The 19,517-nt window shown below is 36.2% G+C and overlaps 1 protein-coding gene across 4 annotated transcripts in view; it reads right to left on the reverse strand.

The window, feature by feature from the left end:
• Nucleotides 1–19,517, reverse strand: part of RGS12 (regulator of G protein signaling 12) — a 247,830-nt gene that overhangs the window by 107,399 nt on the left and 120,914 nt on the right. For all 4 annotated transcript variants that reach the window (XM_051964985.1, XM_051964986.1, XM_051964989.1 and 1 more), the window contains one exon: nucleotides 11,293–11,314. In XM_051964985.1, the coding sequence (XP_051820945.1) occupies nucleotides 11,293–11,314 (22 nt within the window). The remainder of the gene's footprint in view (nucleotides 1–11,292; nucleotides 11,315–19,517) is intronic.

Consider the following 19,517-nt stretch of genomic DNA (forward strand, 5'->3'; position numbering starts at 1 on the left):
GGATCACACAGCTAGTAAGAGTTAAGTGCCTGAGGCTGGATTTGACTCAGGTCCTGACTGCAGGGCTGGTGCTCTATCCACTTTACCATCTAGTTAACAAGTTAACTTGGTGAATTTGAATTGTCATAACCCTTATAAATCTCCACAACTTGGCTTTCTCCTACTCTTCTAGTCTTCTTACACTTCTTAGTCCTCTTCACATACTCTAGAATCCAGTGATATGTACCTCCTTGCCTTTCCTCAAATAAACACTCCATTTCCAGGCATTTTCACTGACTGCTTCCCAGGCCTGGATGTTCCCCACCCCCTTCTCTACCTTCTCACTTCCCTCTCCCTCCTTCAAGATTCCTCAAATTCCACTCCTGCAAGAGCTTTCACTGGTTCTCTCTCTTTTCTCCACCACAAAAATGCCTAAGATTACCATCCATTTATTTCATATATATATATATATGTATATATGACACATATATATGAGATACACACACACACACACACACATATACACACACACAGAGAGTTAGAGAGAGGGTGGGAGGGGGAAGGAGGGGAAGAGGGAAAGATTATATACTTGTTTGAAAGTTTTCTCTCCCAAATAGAATGGAATCACTCTGAGGATTCTGAGTTCTCTATAAGGATATAGAGAGATGTTACTGCATCAGCCCTACAATCAGAAGAGGCAAGCTGAGGATGCTTAGAAGGTGTTGAGGTATCAAAGTCAAATCAATGACCATAATGGATGAGATTTCAGGTGATGAATTTATCCTGGGGGAGGTATCCTCAGGGAGTAATGTTGACTGATTGACTGAATGCCATGAGCTGTAATGTTGGGAATCATGTAGTTAACTCTTTCCCATTTTATTCCACCCCATTAATTTTCTTCTACTGGTTCTCTGGTTCAAAGGTTAGCTTATTATAGATTATAAATGTTTACATTTAGATTCCGACATGCCTAAGAATGTTTTACATTTGCATCATCATATGTATTTGTGGGAAATAACTGGATTGAGTTCAATTTTATGCACTGAAACATGAGTCCCATTCCATTCTTCAGCATGTGCATGACTATTGTCACATGAATTTATCTCTAAATTGCTCTCATTCATCATCCATCAAATAAAGATAATAAGCCCTGCCTTACTTGCCCTCACAGGGTCACTGTAAGAATTAAACAAGGTATAGAAATGAAAGAGCTTTATTGAATATCACTATACATGTGTAAAATAAATTAATTGGGCCTTTACTTAGGCACTCTATATTGCCTAATAAAGTTCAGAAACAACTGAGTGAATGAAAAGCATTTATTAAGTTTTTATAAAGCACTAAGCTAAGTGCTAGAGAAACAAATACTAAATTGAGACCATTTCAGATCTCAAGAAGCTCTAATTTTAACAGGAAAACAACACATACAAGGAAATGGTAGCCAGGGAAGGGTATTTTAGTCTTGAATGTTATGTGCATGGTGAGTGGAGCTAAAAAGCAGTTGACTGATGCAACCTTTGCAAAAGCAATGGTAGCATTGATTTGAATATATTCTTAGAGCAAGAGATGAATAACAGACAGAAGATGCATGCAGTTATTAAATAAGATAGCAAGAAGCTGGGCAGGATGGCTGGGTGGATGGATGAAATACTAAACATAGTCTTGTCTGATCTTGGGAGCCTCAGATACAGCAGGTTAAGCCAGTGCTTTTTCACTCATTCACCAATCAGAAGAGTTTAGTTTCCATGATGGAATTGCAAACTGAGTGAAGTAAGTACCCAGAACATGCTCTCTGGAGTTTTGGTGACCTAAAGGATTAGAAGCAATGATGGCATAATAACAGCTAAACAGAATGAGAAGCCGACACTTAATAAATTAAGATGCTTCCCTGTTAACTCACAAAAATTGTCTGTGGCTCTAGTATGGAACCAAGTTATGCTGTTCCCAATAGTATAGAAGGCACTTCTATTACCTAAATTTGGCAAGGAAGATTGTGAGATTTGTTGTTCTGCTATGGATCCAAGTTATGCTGTCTCCAATGGTATAAAAGGCACTTCTATTGCCTAAATTTGGTAAGAAAGGTTTTAGGGTCAAATCACTATTGATCAGAGAAATGCAAATTAAGACAAATCTGAGATACCACTACACACCTGTCAGATTGGCTAAGATGACAGGAAAAAATAATGATGAATGTTGGAGGGGATGCGGGAAAACTGGGACACTGGTGCATTGTTGGTGGAACTGTGAACAAATCCAGCCATTCTGGAGAGCAATCTGGAACTATGCCCAAAAAGTTATCAAACTGTGCATACCCTTTGATCCAGCAGTGTTACTTCAGGGCTTATATCCCAAAGAAATACTAAAGAAGGGAAAGGGACCTGTATGTGCCAAAATGTTTGTGGCAGCCCTGTTTGTAGTGGCTAGAAGCTGGAAATGGAATGGATGCTCATCAATTGGAGAATGGCTGGGTAAATTGTGGTATATGAACGTTATGGAATATTATTGTTCTGTAAGAAATGACCAGCAGGATGAATACAGAGAGGCTTGGAGAGATTTACGTGAACTGATGCTAAGTGAAATGAGCAGAACCAGGAGATCATTATACACTTCGACAACGATATTGTATGAGGATGTAGTCTGATGGAAGTGGATTTCTTGACAAAGAGACCTAACTCAGTTTCAATTGATAAATGACGCACAGAAGCAGCTACACCCAAAGAAAGAACACTGGGAAACGAATGTGAACTATTTGCATTTTTGCTTTTCTTCCCAGGTTATTTTTACCTTCTGAATCCAATTCTTCCTGTGCACAAGAGAACTGTTCAGTTCTGCAAACATATATTATATCTAGGATATACCGCAACATATTTAACATATATAGGACTGCTTGTCATCTAGGGGAGGGGGTGAAAGGAGGGAGGGGAAAAACCGGAACAGAAGTGAGTACAAGGGATAATGTTGTAAAAAAATTACCCTGGCATGGATTCTGTCAATAAAAAGTTATTATAAAAAAAAAGAAAAGAAAAAAAAAGGTTTTAGGGTATCAGGAAGAATAATCTATGGCTACAGATACATAGCAATGATGGCTGACATTGACAAGTGATAAAAAAACCCAAAAGAGAAATTATAGCTCAAGAAAATCAAAATATATACCTACATATAGTTCTCATACACACATACTTAGCAATCTATAAATAGAACTGAGAGGTTTTCTAAGTTTCCTTACAATTCTATGATTTATTCTGGACAAATATATATAGCTATAAAAGTTTAATTTTAATCTGACAAATTCAAATATGATTTAATAAACACTTCTTAGAAATAGCACTCTGCTTTTCAGTGTCCTCTTATTGAATTCTAAAGAAGATGCATGCATTAGTTAGGAGATTGAAATAAAACAGCTTGTTTTGTATAACTGATCCCTTTATCAGTCTAATGGAACCTGTTGATCCCTTCTCAGAATAATATTTTTAAATAACTGAAAGAAATGCTAAATTTTGTTAAAGATGAGTAAAAATAGAGCTATAATTCTTCCTGTTAGGTTCACTAGCCCTCTGGACTCTTTCATGGACCCTGTGGGTGTTTGTGGGCACCAGGTTAAAGAAAAATAGTCCTGATAGGTTTGTTTGAATACTTTCAATAAGAGGGCACTTAATATCTTGTGAAATAGTTCCTTCTATTTTTTAAGAATGATATTTATTCTAGAATGCTTTTTCTCAATCTCAAGCCAAGATGTCATAAATCTAGTCCTTCTTCTTCATGACAATCCTTAAAATACATGAAGGTAGCTATAATGGCTCTAGAGCAGCTAGGAGGTGCAGAGCATCATCCCTTAAGTCAGCCAGTCTCGTCTTCCTGAATTTAGCTAGTAAGCTGTGTGACCTTGGACAAGCCACTTTTTTTCATCTGTCAAAGGAACTGGAAATGGCCAACCAGTATCTTTGCCAAAAAGACCCTGAATGGAGTCATAAAGAGCTGGACACGACTGAACAACAAACAACAATATCATTGCTACATTATCATTGTGAAAGACAAATAAAGTGATATCCAAAACACTGAAAATTCAGTAAAACCATAAGAATGACATTGCCTGATGACAATGGATTCCTCTGAGTTACAGTCACCCCATGAAGATACTCACCGTGAGAGAAAATCATATTTCCTAAGCTTAAATTAACATGCCAGATTGATTCTATTTGAAATAGTGAAAACCCATTACCCTTTCAAAGGGAAGATAACTCAAGGCCCTGCCCCAGAGTGAGCAGCAGGTTTGCTGGAAGGATGACTACTCATTTAACAAATGAATTTCCTGCAATTTCACAATCCTACTATCATATTGTAGAGGCAAAATCTAATGACTAAAGCCTCAATGAATACATGATAAAATCCCTACATTATTTGCAAGACAGCACATCAGAAACTCCTAAGCAAATGCAAGGCCCACCATAATATCCTGCTCACTCTTCCCTAAGAAGAAGCTTATGGTACAAGAGGAGTGCGGACATTTCCAAGGTCTCATCAGCAAAGGGACAGGCTCCAGTTATAGAGGGATCTTCAATTACAATTTACAGAAGCAGAAATGGCAGGTCAAAGAGGTGAAACAATTTATCTAAGTCACATGGGTAAGCTGAGCCAGGATTTGAACCCAAGGCTTCTGATTCTAGATCCAGCCTCGTCTCCATTAGGCCATACACTTTTTTCTCTACTGAGAAAAGAATCTAATTGGATGAAATCGAACACAGATAAATAGAAAATCTCCACCAAATCCACCCAAGATGGTCCTTCTTAAATGGACTTGAGTCCAGAAAGGGAATGCACATTTTTCAGCTGAGAACCAGACTGGCTAAATGGAAGAAAACATCTTAAAGCAGCTCAAGAGTGATGGACTTGGATGAATAGGATGTGTTCTGAAAAAAGTCAAAAGACATATACCAAATGATGCAAAGTGAATCGAGTAGAACCAGGAGAACACTGTATATAGGTGATCAACTGTGAATGACTTAGCTATTCCCAGCAATACAGTGACCAAGAAAACTCTAAAGAACTTATGAAGAAAAAGGCTATCTATATACTCAGAGAAAGAACTGATGGAATCTGAATACAGATTGAAACTACTATTTTTACTTTCTTTTTTCTTGGGTTTTAATTTTGGTCTATGTTTCCCTTTACAATATGACTAATATGAAAATATGTTTTACATGACTAAACATGTATAACCTATATCAAATTGTTTGCCTTTTCAATGAGGGGGGAGGAAAAGAAGAAAAGAATTTGGAACTCAATTTTAAAAACAAATGATAAAAATTGCTTTTATATGCAATTGGAAGGAAAATACTAAATTAAAAAAAAAGAATAAAGTGATAGATTCTTTTAGCCATAGGAATTCTCAATGACCATTTATCAAACTATCTAGGAACTATTTTCTACACCAGTGGAAGGGGTTCCTGAAGGGATAAAAGCAGAGAGACCTGTTCAGAATTAAAACCGTGATAATCAACACTATGTAAATTAAGTTTAATTTTTAAACCATATTTGCTAATCTCTGCCAAGTGTTTGTGAGTAGTCTGATAAAAGCCAGGTAAGCATGCTGTTAGAGAAAGATTTAATGACAAATAATAACACATGAAATATTTTGCAAACCTTAAAATGTTAACTAAATGTTAGCTATTATCATTGGCTAGTATTGACAGTGAGCTGTTTAATATTACAGAGATTATAGGCATTAAAGGTCTTCTTGTATTTTAAGATAAAAATGTTTTTTAAAAAAATGTGAGAGGAAAAAAAACTGAGTCTACACTAAGTTAATATTTATGTTGAAATCCTAAGTGATAAGAGCTATTGTTATGAACATAGAAATAAATCTGTTTGTTTAGAAAACAAATCAAATGTTTAGTAGTTACCAAAACTGTGTTGAGAGGAAGGGAATAAACATTATGAAGCATCTATTATGTATCAATGCTTTACAAATATCTCATCTGATCTGTACAACAATCCTGGGATTGCTATTATCATTATTATTATTCCCATTTCACAACTGATTAAGCTGAGGCAGACCACAGATAGATGACTGGTAGTTCATATAAATATTAAGTATCTGAGGTTTGATTTGAACTCAGGTCTTCCTGACACCAGGTCCTACTATGCAACTTACAATCCTCAGAAGTGCCTAGGGAGCTTCCTAATTTAAGATAATAATGTAAATACACAAGGGACCCCAATTTGTCAATGAATTAGCGAGTCTTTGAGAGCAAGAAGGTATTTTCCACCCAGGAACAATGTAATCATGATGGGTAAATCCCAGTCTACCGCGCAGCATTCTACTCATAATAACGATCCCAGACTGAGATAGCATTTAAAGGTTTCCCTCACAACAGTCTTCTTTAAAGATTAGGAAAAGGAGGCACCGAAACATGAATGATCTCCCCAAGATCATGCCAGATGTTCATATTAGAGCAGGAACTGGAATCCAAGTTCTCCTCACAGAACTTTCCATCATGTTGTATGGCTTCATTTAATTCATAATGTATTTAGTCCATTAAGATTTCAATATGGATTCACCAACCAACTTGTATTTTTTTCATTTTTTTTTGGCAGAAGATGGAATTATGCTGTAAAGCTATAATATCAGGGCAGCTAGGTGGTGCAGTGGATACAGCATCAACCCCAAAATCTGGAGGACATGAGTTCAAATCTGCCCTCAGACACTTAACTTTAGCTTGACCATGGGCAAGTCACTTGACCACAGTTGCCTCAGGAAAAAAAAAAAAAAAAGGCTAATAATATCAGGAACATTGAAGCAGGAATGATCTGAAACTGGCAAGAGATGCCAAGAATAACAAAAATGGCAGAGTTTTTAAAGCAATGTTGTACTATAGTATCTTAGTATTAGAGAAACCTAAAGACTCCAGCTTCTGGAATAAGTACTCACTATTTTATAAAAAATTCTGGAAAAATTGGAAAACAGTATGGCAGAAACTAGGCATTAACCAACACCTAACATCCCATACTAAGATAAGGTTGAAATGGGTTCATGATTTAGATTTAAAAACTTATACTCTAAATGAATTAGGAGAATAAGGGATAATCTATCTCTCAGATCTATGTTCTGGAGAAGAAAGGAATTTATGGCCAAAGAAGAACTAGAGAACATTATGAAATGCAAAATAGTTAACTTTGATTTTATTAAATTAAAAAATTGTGATAGAAAGAGCCATCGTATCCTGAGAAAGGACTGAGGGGACTGAATGTGGATCCCAGCATAGTATTTCTACCTTTTTGTTATTGTGGATGGCTTTTTTTTTCTTTCTCATTTTTCCCCTTTTGATCAAATTTATCTTGCACAACATGATAAATGTAGAAATATGTTTAAAAGAATTGCACCTATTTAACCTATCCCGGATTACTTTCTGTCTAGGGGAAGGGGAAGGGGAAAGGACAAAATTTTGGAACACAAGGTTTTGCAAGGGCAAATGTTGAAAACTATCTTTGAATATATTTTGACAAATAAAAAGCAATTTTTTAAAAAGCTATGTTGGTAGAAAAAAGGCTCAAAGAAAGAATAAGACTTTTGCTTGGGATAAATGATGGAATGCTAATAACGGGGGGAAGACAAAGCTGCTTAATTCTGATTCTGTTGCTGTTTTCTCTGCAAAGGAAAAATAAATTTGTGCTGAAAAAAATATAACAGAAATAACTAAAATTGAATTAATATCTAAGAAAGTAAAGAGCATGTGGCTGCCTTTGTATATTCAAGTCATCTGACCCAGAAGAATAACATCCTTAAGGCCTGAAAGAACTGGCAGCTGGAATATCTGAGGCATTGTCACTGGTATCTAAAAGACTATGGAAGGCAAAAGAGGTGCTGCAGATTGAAAAAGAGTAAATGTGGTCCCATTTAAAAAAAAAAAAAAGTTAAGAGAATGGTGAGCAAACTACAAACCAATGTTCTCTTTGTTCTACAGTTTAATTCCTGGTAAAGTTCTAGAATGGAACATTATAAAGAAAGAGAAGCAATCATTTCAAAGAGGCAGCCCAGTTTCATTAAAAACAAATTATATTTCTTTCCTTTTTTTAAGTGATTAGATGAGGGAAATGCTGTTGACTTTCCTAGATTTTAGTGAAGCTTTTGATAAAATACCTCAAACTATTCTTAAGAGAAGACAGAGACAGAGGGACAGGAATATAATCACAGATTATAGACAGATTCATGAGTTGGATGGCCCAGTCAGAGTTGAAGATGATTCAATGTCAAGGTGACAAAGGGTCTCTAGCAGAGCACTATATAGGAAGTGAGTGGGACAGATCAATATGAATTTCACAGAATCATGGCTGGTAACTGGTCATCATGACCACCAAAGTTCTGACACTCACCTTCTGTGATTCTGTGATAAATGTAATTATCCGTCACAATGCCCCTTCATCCAATGGATCTGTAATTCTATTCTGGAATGTTAGGAATCGATTTCTTTATGCTCCAAGGACTAAGCAGCAGGACCTGAGGCAGAATTCCTGCTCTCCCTCTGCTCCCTCCCCTTACTCACTCCCCCACACCCCAACTACCTTGGGATAGGGGGAAGGGCTGAGGCACAGATTCTGAAGGAAGGAAGAAAGGGGGCGGGAGGAGAGAAGTGACTCCTGAGTTAGGGAGAAAGCAGGGCTCCAGGCAGTAAGGAAGGGAGACCTGGGCGTGTGGGAAAGGGCAAGAAGCAATAACAGGTCTTTTCCCTTTACTTCTCTAGGCTCATGACAAGGGAAAACAGCAGCAAAGGATGGGAAAGCCACAGATAAAGATCCTGAGAGGTTCTTTCCTTTCTCTCTCCCCCTTATGCTAGAAATGATGTCAGAGAAGGATTTTCTGTCCCATTTTCTTTTGTCCCATATTCCTTTCTTTGCCATTCTAAGAACTGGGTCATAAAGGAAACAATTAAGTTTAAGGAAGTTTAAGTTAAGGAAGGAGAGAGTGGTGTAGAAAAGAAAAAGATGTGGGGAATACCCCACCACAAAAGGGATAGAATGGGGAATTTCTGCTGCCTCCTGATTAGGGTACTGCCTTCTACAGAAAATATGATGTAATGAAATGATCTGTACCTTGTGTCACTATCATGGTGAGCAAGAACTTTTTTGAGGCTAACATATAAAAACAAAAGGTCTACAGGACTCAGAACTAGAGGAGAAATTATATATAGATTTTCTTTGAAAGTAGTTAGCAAACTATGTGGACAGCCTAATCCCTACTGTCCCTCTCCCCCCATTTTTGTATAGCCTGCAAGGTTAAATGGTTCTGATGTTTAACATTACCACAAATTTTAATTTTAAAATACCAAAACCACTTTTATCTCTTAGGTGGTATAAAAACACGGTTTTATGCTGGCCCATAGTTTGCTAACCTCTGATCTAGGCCAGAAGAGTCAAACATGAAACCCACAACACTACTGAGTGCAATATTAACCAGATTAAAATGCAATTCAGAAATATTTAACAAAACAAATTTAAAAAACAATAAAACATGGATAATAGTAATATGTGATTTTCTAAGTCAATACGTGATTTGTAGGCATCCTTGTGTATGGTTCAGTGGCCTCTAGTTCTATTTGAGTTTAACACCATTCATCTAGGCCAAATCATTTTGCAACTGAGGAAACTAAGACCAAAAGAGACTGAAACTTTCTCAAGCTTATCCAAGTAATGAATAGCAAAGCAAGGACTGGAAACAACATCCTGTGACTCCAAATACAGTGTTCTTTCTACTATACCATGTTTATATGCATGACTGCTATATATTTCAAATTCTATGAATACCTTAAATTTAATATGAAAATATGTTATTTATATACATTGGAAAATTATAACAATTTTCAAATTTATTGAAAATAGTTTTTATTTAAAAAAAAGATGAGACAGAAGAATAGAAGTAGCAAACATGAATAACTGAATGCTCTCATATATTTGGTGACTATACTAATTTTTAATAATAAAAAATTGCTTTCATTCCCAAATTAACCACTTAAATGTTTATCAACATTCAAAAAATAAAAAAACACCCAATAATGCAGTATCTTATATTAAAACAACAAAACAACAAAACATTTACAACATGTAAATGGTTTTAGGATATCAGCCAGCAATTTTTGCTTTGGAATAGATACTTTTATAATTTAACATCTAATTTTCCCCTACACAGTGCCTACCCAATTAGCAAAAGCAGAAATGACATAAGTCACTGATGATACATATTCCAGCAAAGTCATGATACCTAGCTTCCACCCCCTTAATATGAATAATTTTCAGTACTAATAGTGAAAACAGAAAAGTCATAAGGGGAAAAAAAGAAGAAACAAGTAAAAACTAAACACTGAGTACAATGAATTTCTTTTTCACTTTGATTCAAATGAAGGGAAGCTTATTCTCTACTCTCAGCCCTTGAATCAAACTTCATGACCTATACTTATTTATGACCTACATACTACATGTTATAGGACCACAAAATGCTGGTGCCTTTTAGCGAATGAAAGCATATAATTCAACTCCTGAAATAGACTTCTGAATTCATAAAAGTAGATTTCAAAACTATTCATATAATATCAAGTGAGGAAGAAAACTGACAAGAAAATTTTTAGATTAAAAAAAAATCACAAATACAAATCACTCCCCCAAAATTAATGAATTATATTCTAATGTTGATATTAAATGAAAATTGTATTATAGGGCTATTAAATGGAAAGACAGAGGAGTTTTATTTATTTCCTATTCTACACTAGTTCCTATTAAAGGACTTCCACATAAAGACTTTATAAAGAAAAAGATTAAAAGTTGAATTTATTTTGGTTTGAAGTTTATCAAAATAACAATTTCTCTCCCATATCTTTTCTTAGTAAAGGAATAAAGAAAACAACTTAAAGTGTGGTCTACATCTCCACAACTTCGCTGATCTATTGGGAGTTTGGCAGTACTGCTTGCTTGTTTAAAAGTTGGCTATACAGCAAAAGAAGCGTCAAAGCTTGTTTTAACTTGCGAGACATGAGCATGTGTTGATATGAAATACTGCTGCAAAATCAAACCTTATAGACATAACTACTACAGAAATTATCACATGATGTTCAGGTTTTAAATGTTTTCTCTGAAACAAATAGCTTTGAAAATTTAACAACTTAGTCATTAAAAAAAAATATGAAACTCTTCAGCTTTTGGGAAAAAATAACAAAGAGTAAAGTATATGACAGTTAAAACAACTCTTCTAACTGACCAATATACTTTTCACAACCAATGTACTTCATGGTGAAATTATAAAAGTATATTTAAGAAATTGTGACTTACCACCATCAGATACAGTTGCAGACTGAAAAGGAAAAAAGAAAGACATGAGTTAATTAAGCCTCATGACCAATCGTGGAAGAAAATCAGTCCATTTAAGTAACAAAAACTTGAAGTTTCTGATTAGATTTAAAAGCTCAGAAGAGACAATATTCTAGTGCAGGTGTCAGAGCAAAGACAGACTTACAACTAAATGAGTCAACAGTTACTTTCTCACAGCTGTTCCCTCCTCCCTACTGAACTCCTCCCAAACTGGTAATGCCTTAAGCTTTACAATCATCACGATTTTCATTTTCGAAAACACACCCTGCCAACTTTGACATCATGGTTTTAGCAATAGAAAAGGAGGAAGGAAGGAAGGAGGGAAGGAGGGAAGGAAGGAAGGAAGGAAGGAAGGAAGGAAGGAAGGAAGGAAGGAAGGAAGGAAGGAAGGAAGGAAGGAAGGAAGGAAGGAAGGAAGGAAGAAGGAAGGAAGGAGGGAGGGAAGGAAGGAGGGAAGGAAGGAAGGAAGGAAGGAAGGAAGGAAGGAAGGAAGGAAGGAAGAAGGAAGGAAGGAAGGAGGGAAGGAAGGAAGGAGGGAGGGAAGGAAGGAGGGAAGGAAGGAGGGAAGGAGGGAGGGAAGGAAAGAGGGAAGGAAGCAGGGAAGGAAGGAGGAAGGAAGGAAGGAAGGAAGGAAGAAGGAAGGAAGGAAGGAAGGAAGGAGGGAAGAAAGGAAGGAGCGAAGGAAGGAGCGAAGGAAGGAAGGAGAAGAGAAGAAAGAGGGAGGGAGGGAGGGAGAGAGGGAGGAGAGAGGGAAAGAGGAAGGAGGGAGGGAGGGAGGGAAAAAAATAGAGAGGGAGGGAAGAAGGCAGGAAGGAAGAAAAGGAGGGAGGGAAAAAAATAGAGAGGGAGGGAAGAAGGCAGGCTTATTAGGCACCTATTGTTTGCTAGCAATTGGACTAGTCCGGAGGTGGAGACAGTATATCTCCTTTCAAAGACTTTTTAATCTAGGAGAGGGATAAAAGGTCATGTAGTCCAACTATCTTATTTTAGAAAACAAAAAATTGTTACTTACACAGTCACACAGGTAGTAAAGATGTGAGGCACAGAAAAGTAATCATATAAAATAACTTATAACATCAGAGAGTTGCTAACAAAGTTCTATGTGAGAGGGGAGGAAGAATGGTCATTACAGACTGGTGAAGGCTTGCTGAAGGTAGGTTACATTTGAGTCATACTTTTAAAGATTTCTTAAGGATTCAATAGGTTGGGAGGATCAAAAAGCATCCTAAGGCACAGTAAACAATATGAATCATTGCATAAGAAGGCAGGAGAATATAGGGCATATTTGAGGGATAGAGGAAATACAGTTTGGCAAGACAGTGTGTGTGTGGAGAGAAATAAAATAAGGCTAGAAAGGGAGGCAGCCAGATAAAAAAGTTCTAGTCAAACCTAAGTCTTTTCTTTCTTACCTCAGAAACCATAAGAAATGCAGCAAATAAAGTAAAACAAAAAAAAAAATCAAAATAACAGAAATTTTTGTAAGATAATTCCAAAATCCCAAAAAGAATTGCACAGAACTTTGCAAATAATTACAACAAAATTAACATATGATGAATTACTTGCCATCTAGGGGAGGGTGTGGGGGAAGGAAGGAAAATTGGAACACAAGATTTTGCAAGGGCTAATGGTGAAGAATTGTCCATGCATATATTTTGGAAAATGAAAAGCTTTAATAAAGGAAAAAATAATTACAACCACAGAAAAATTAGAATAATACAAAATAAAAGATTTTATGAAATATTTTATATAATTTAACCTACAAAGTTAAGCATATTCCCACAGAAGAAAATGGATTTTTAACAGATTTAATGATTTCCAAGTACTCCTATAAGAACTGGTCACAATTTTTTAAGGTCAAATGTTGCAAACAAAAACTTAAGAAAAAAATTTTTTTTAAGTTTAAACAATTAAAGGGACAAGTGATAATCAAGTGCTTTTATTTACTGAGTGATGACACTATCCTTCAGACATGTTCTTTCAGAGACATGAATGAAAGAACAGAAAGAAACAAGTGATGGTCTCTGCGCTCAAAATAAAAGAGGAGGAAGAAGAAAATAAAGAAATACTTCAAGGAAAAGATAAAGGAGAAAGGGAAAGGAAGTTGCAATTTCTCCTCATTGGACCAAAGTAGAATGTGAATAAGAGCAAAGGGAAGATCCAGATAATGAGTCTACAAAAATCTGAGTAAAAGAGCACTTTCAGCTGAGGAACCAGAGTAAGCTTCATAGAAGAAATGGAGCCCATGGTAGGCCTTCAAAATGAGGGTTCTAACATATGGAGGAATGAAGTAAGTACACTGAAGGCAGGAATAGTGCTTGTGAGAATTCACAGATGCAGGAGAGTACAAGAGGGAATTGTTCAGCTTGCCAAGTATATAAGGAGACTAATGTATGGCCAATGAGAGCTCAGTCCTTGAATATTTTCTGCCTACTGCTAATCCATGTGAAGGCCTGGGGAGCTTGCTTCCAGAAATACACAGTAAAGGGGCCCTTTCTTTTCACACTTCAGAGCACACCCAAAGATTCTCAGATTTTTCTTTTGTTTAGTAAAATAATACTGTTTGGCTTTTCATTGGCTGTTGAGTTCTGGCTAAGCATGTGTACAAAAAGCTCCAAAATACACACTTTTTCTCTCCTCTGGTGTTAAGCAAAAAAAATAAAAATTAAAAAAAAAAAAAAACCTGCTCTTGGCTCTAGGTGGGGAGGGACATTGGTTTTTCTCTCATCTAGCTGCCCTATGGCCAGGAACATGCTACCAGGAATTTTTTTGTTTCTTTACATTTATTCTTTCTTAATTGAAGCACCAGAGACAGAATGGAGCTTGTGAACTTTCAAAGATCAGAAAGACCATCAAATCTAAGAGCCCAAATTGAAACACATTTTTATTTCCTTTCTCCATTTTCCTCACTTTTTTTTCTGGGTGAGGGGGATGTGACCAATGCATAAATATGGTTTGCATGACTTAATATGCATATGTAATATGCATATTATATCATATGCAATATAATATATATTTAAATGCAATTAATATGACATTAATATGTCATATTTGCCTTCTCAATGGGTGGGAGGGAGTTTTGGATGGGAAACAATTTGGAACTGAACATTTTTTAAAATAATAAAGATGTTAAAAAAAAAAAAAAAAAGACCATCACAAGTTCCCTCACTAAATGGAGCTGTTAGCAGTAAGAACTGAATCCAGTAAGGAACCAGATCTTAATACAAACCTTCTTGACCCAACTCAGCAGTAACTTTACAGCAGTCTGGCAGCTGTGAAAGCAACTTATCCCTGAAAGCAACAGAGCAACTTATCCATCAGCAATACCATATTGATAAGTGAATTTAAAATGTACTACACAAAGAAAGAAAAGAAATGCTAGAACCAGCAATGTTTTACAGAAACTATTTTTAAGGTTTAGTCTGCTCTTATCAGGGATTGATAGAGGGTAGAATGCATTCCTGGTGAAGGGGGATTTTGTACAGCAGTCACTCCTATATCTTCTCACTAAAAAGCTCTTGGGGGGGTTGGGGGGGGAAGCAGCTAGATGGCACAGTGGATTGATTACAAGCCCTAGGTCAGTTACACCTGAATTGAAATCTGGACTCAAACACTTAACACTTCCTACCTGTGTGACCCTGGGCAAGTCACTTAACCCTAATTGCCTCAGCAAAAAAAGGAAAAAGAAAGGAAAGAAAGGAAGGAAGGGAGGGAGGGAGGAAGGAAGGGAGGAAGGAAGGAAGGAAGGGAGGGAGGGAGGAAGGAAGGAAGGAAGGGAGGGAGGGAGGGAGGGAGGAAGGAAGGAAGGAAGGAAGAAAGGAAAGAAAGAAAGAAAGAAAGAAAGAAAGAAAGAAAGAAAGAAAGAAAGAAAGAAAGAAGAAAGAAAGAAAGAAAGAAAGAAAGAAAGAAAGAAAGAAAGAAAGAAAGAAAGAAAGAAAGAAAGAAAGAAAGAAAGAAAGAAAGTAAAAATCTAATTGATGTTAATTGGTTATGTGATTTGGGGAAGTAATAACTGATTTAAGTTATTAACCCAATAAACTGTCTACTTATTAAGTTATTTATTGAAGGGCAGAAACTAGGCTTAGGTCAATACTCTTGTATCACATTCCATAATATATCTAAATGACATATGACTTTAATAACAGAAGAAGAGCAAATCATATACTTCTCCTAATTATGTTTAAGAAATGCATTCTTTGTGAACTATTTGCATTTTTGATTTTCTTCCCGAGTTATTTTTACCTTCTGAATCCAATTCTCCCTGTGCAACAAGAGAACTGTTTGGTTCTGCAAATATGTATTGTATCTAGGATATACTGCAACATGTTTAGCATATATAGGACTGCTTGCCATCCTGGGGGGGGGGGGGGGGGGGGGAGGAGGGAGGGAGAGGAAAAAACGAAACATAAGTGATTGCAAGGGATAATGTCGTGTAGAAATTATCCTGGCATGGATTCTGTCAATGCGAAGTTATTATTAAATAAAATAAAATTTATTATTAAAAAAAAAAAAAAAAAAGAAATGCATTCTTAACCAAACAAAAGATAGAGGTATGTGAAATAAAAGTTTTTGCACAGACAAAATTAACGCACTTAAGGTAAGAAGAGAAGCAGTTAAATAGGAAAAAAATCTTTGTCAATTTTTTCTGACAAGTGCTTGTTATCCAAAATATATAAAATAAATGTACATATATGTATATATATACACATAAAATATGTATATGTGTGCATGTGTATATGTATGTGTATACACACACAAACACATATAATTAATAACCATTCCTTAGTAGACAAGTCCTTAAAGGATATCAACAACTAACTGTCAAAAGAAGGATTGGAAAGTACTCACAACCACATGAAAGAATGCTGTTGTTCAATCATGTCTGACTATTTACTCTCTCTTGTGGAGTTCCCTTGGCAAAGATACTGGGGTGATTGGCTATTTCCTTCTCCAACTTATTTTACAGATGAGGAATGGAGGCTAACAGAATTAAGTCACTTGTTCGGTGTCACATAGCTAGTAAGTGTCAGAGTTGAGGACAGGATTGAACTCACAAATGGGGCTTCTTAAGGGCAGCCCAGCATTCTACCCACTATACCACCTAGCTGCCCAAGAAACAATGCACCAGATCACTAATGAAAACACCCTGTGATTTCATCTCATACCCTGAAATTTGGCAAAGATCACCCAGATATAATCAATATTGGAGGAACTATAGAATGACAGTGACACTAATATGTTTTTTTTTTAGCTGAGGCAGTTGGGGTTAAGTGACTTGTCCAGGGTCACAGCTAGGAAGTGTAAGGTATCTGAGGCAAGATCTGAACTTAGGTCCTCCTGACTTTAGGGCCGGTGTTTTATCCACTGTGCCATCTAGCTGCTCTGACACTAATCATTATGGTGTAATAAAATGTTCACATCCTTTGAAGCAAAGACTTCCATTACTGGCTTGTACTTTCAGAAAGTTATCAATAAGAAGATAGTCTCCAAACACAAAAATACTTAACAGCAGCACTTTCTGTGACACCACAGAAATTGTAAACAAAAAGTAGATTCTTCTCTAATGGAGAATGGCTCAATAAATTGCAGTTCATGAATGTAATGGACTATCACTATGTTGTAAGAAAGTATACAGATTAACTACAATGTAAATGGAAAGAACACGCTAAATAAATAAATAATGAATGAATGAGGAATGTAACAAAATTTAAAGTAGCAAGCAAGAGTTGAATGAAGAAATATGAGAAAACACCCCTAACCTACCTCTTTGAGAACATGGTAAACTGACAGGTATTACATATGACATGTGTTTTCAGACTCTTTCAATGTATTGATCAGTTTGCTAATTTTTTCCTCTTTTTCCCTCTTTTTTTGTCTCTAAGAAATACTATTTTTATATTGGATTGCTCCTTGGCAGAAGAAGAGGCAGGGATATATAGAAAAACTATGACGATGTAAACAACAACAAAAGACATCAATTAAAAACTCATCTAAATTAAAAAAAAAAATTATCCAGAGACATACTTAGGAAGTAATCTAGAATGCTAGAGGAAATAATTTTATTATTATTATTATTTGCTAAGGCAATTGGGGCTAAGTGACTTGCCTAGGGTCACATAGCCAGAAAGTGTTAAGAGTTTGAGGCAAAATTTGAATTCAGGTCTTCCTGACTTCAGGGCCGGTGCTCTATCCACTGCACCACCTAGCAGCCCCAAGGAGAATAATAAAGAGCTCTGTGGAACAGCTTATTAAGACTGAGTACAAATTGGAAGAATGAGCCCAGGCTACATAGTTATGCAAAGGAGGCCTTTTCAATGTCAAGGTAAGAAATAAGTATTTATCCAACAGGCAGTAAGGTGTCATTGAAAAGTTTTGAACTTGGGAGTAACATGGTTAGGGAGACTACTTTGGCATCTAGGTTAGACTAGAGAAGGGCAAGACAGGAGGCATGAAGCCCACTAAGAAAGACCAAGAGACCAAATAGAGTAATGAAGGCCTGAAGTTGAATGAAGATATTCTTGAAAGAAATACACCTAATCAAATAGCTAGAGGATTAAGGATAACTTAAGAAATTGTGCATTAGACACAAAAGATTCTAAATCTGCTAGGAAGACGAGTGAAACCAGAAGGATGGAAGATGGAATTCTAGACTCTCAGAATTTGACTGAATCTCAGATGGCAACCCATACTTCATCAGGAATCCCCTTTATGACATCAGCAATAACTCTCATCAGCCTCTGACTGAAGACCTGTAAGTCTGAGGAATGGAATCATAACAAAGATTTAAAAAAAAAAAAAAAAACAGGTTCAGTAGGAATGAGGGAGCAGAACTGGAAAGAAAAGAAACCGTGGTCAGAGAGAATTTCAAATAAGAGCTCCCCTTTGGCAGGCAGAATCTGGCTTGGAGCCAGATTAACAGGTTACAATGCAATTGTGTTGTCCAACCTGCTCCATGAGTGTGAAATCTAAGCAAGCTTTTATTAGCTTTTGAATGAATGTCATCTGTGAGCCCTGTGTGATACTTCTCTTACACCAGGCAAGCCTCCAATGAATGGATTTTGGAAAGTTGTCAGCTATTTTATCTATTGGCCTACCTACCCATGACTCTCCACTCAGAAGACAAACTGATCATCCCGAAGTGGCGGTCTGACCATATCAGCCCCTAGTCAATAAAGTCCAGGCTTCTTACAACTTGACTCCCTCCATTTGCCCTATGCTGTAGCTCCATTAGCCTACTTACTAGTCACCCAACACTGCATCCTCCATCCCCCTGCTTTGTACTTGCTGCATTCTATGCCTGGAATTATCTCCTTCCACACTTCTGACTCCTAGGACCTTCTAGCTTTTTCCAAAACTCAGCTCAAATCCAACCTTCTGCAACAGGCCTTTCCCTGTTATTGCCTGCCTACTGACAATAGCTTCCAACTACTCTCTCCATATCATGTATATACCTAAGTATTTGCAGATTATGTCACTTCCTCCACTCCCCTTAGAATGTGAGCACTTGAAGAACTGGAATCATGTTTTTGTCTTTTTCTCTATGTATTTAGCACTTAACACAGCACCTAACATATAATAAGCACTCAGTAAGTTCTTGTTGATTTACTGACATCACAAGTATCTACGATATCAAAGCAATTAATAAAATGGAAAATAAAAACAAAAATATAATAAGAAAAATATAGATTTAAAAGGATATTTATGGTAAAAGTTTTAAATATTTATATCAATAACTAGGAATATCTCCAAAAATGTTTTTATCTCTATAGGTAATAAGAATGACTCAGAGTATGACTGTAATAATTATTATTAGGTTCTTCAACTATGCTGGAACCTCTGTGGAAAATACATAATTGAAAAAATAGAAAAATATATATGATTCTTGGGAAAGATGACAAAATAAGAGACTAGTCAATGTTGGAAGAACTATGAAAAGATAGGCCCACTAATATAGTTCGTAATACTGTGAGTTGATCCAATCATTCTGGAAATACATGTAGGTTTATGTTAAGAAAGTAAGTACAATGTCCATAGCCTTTGAAGAAGAGATACCACTGCTAGACATAAATATAGATACAGATAGATAGATACATGTATCTATCTATCTGTATCTATATCTATATACCAAGAAAGTCAAAAGATAAAAGGGGAAAAATTCAATTAACATCAAAATGTTCATAGCAGCACTT

This window comes from Antechinus flavipes, chromosome 6, assembly GCF_016432865.1.
Source record: "Antechinus flavipes isolate AdamAnt ecotype Samford, QLD, Australia chromosome 6, AdamAnt_v2, whole genome shotgun sequence".
Taxonomy (NCBI): Eukaryota; Metazoa; Chordata; class Mammalia; order Dasyuromorphia; family Dasyuridae; genus Antechinus; species Antechinus flavipes.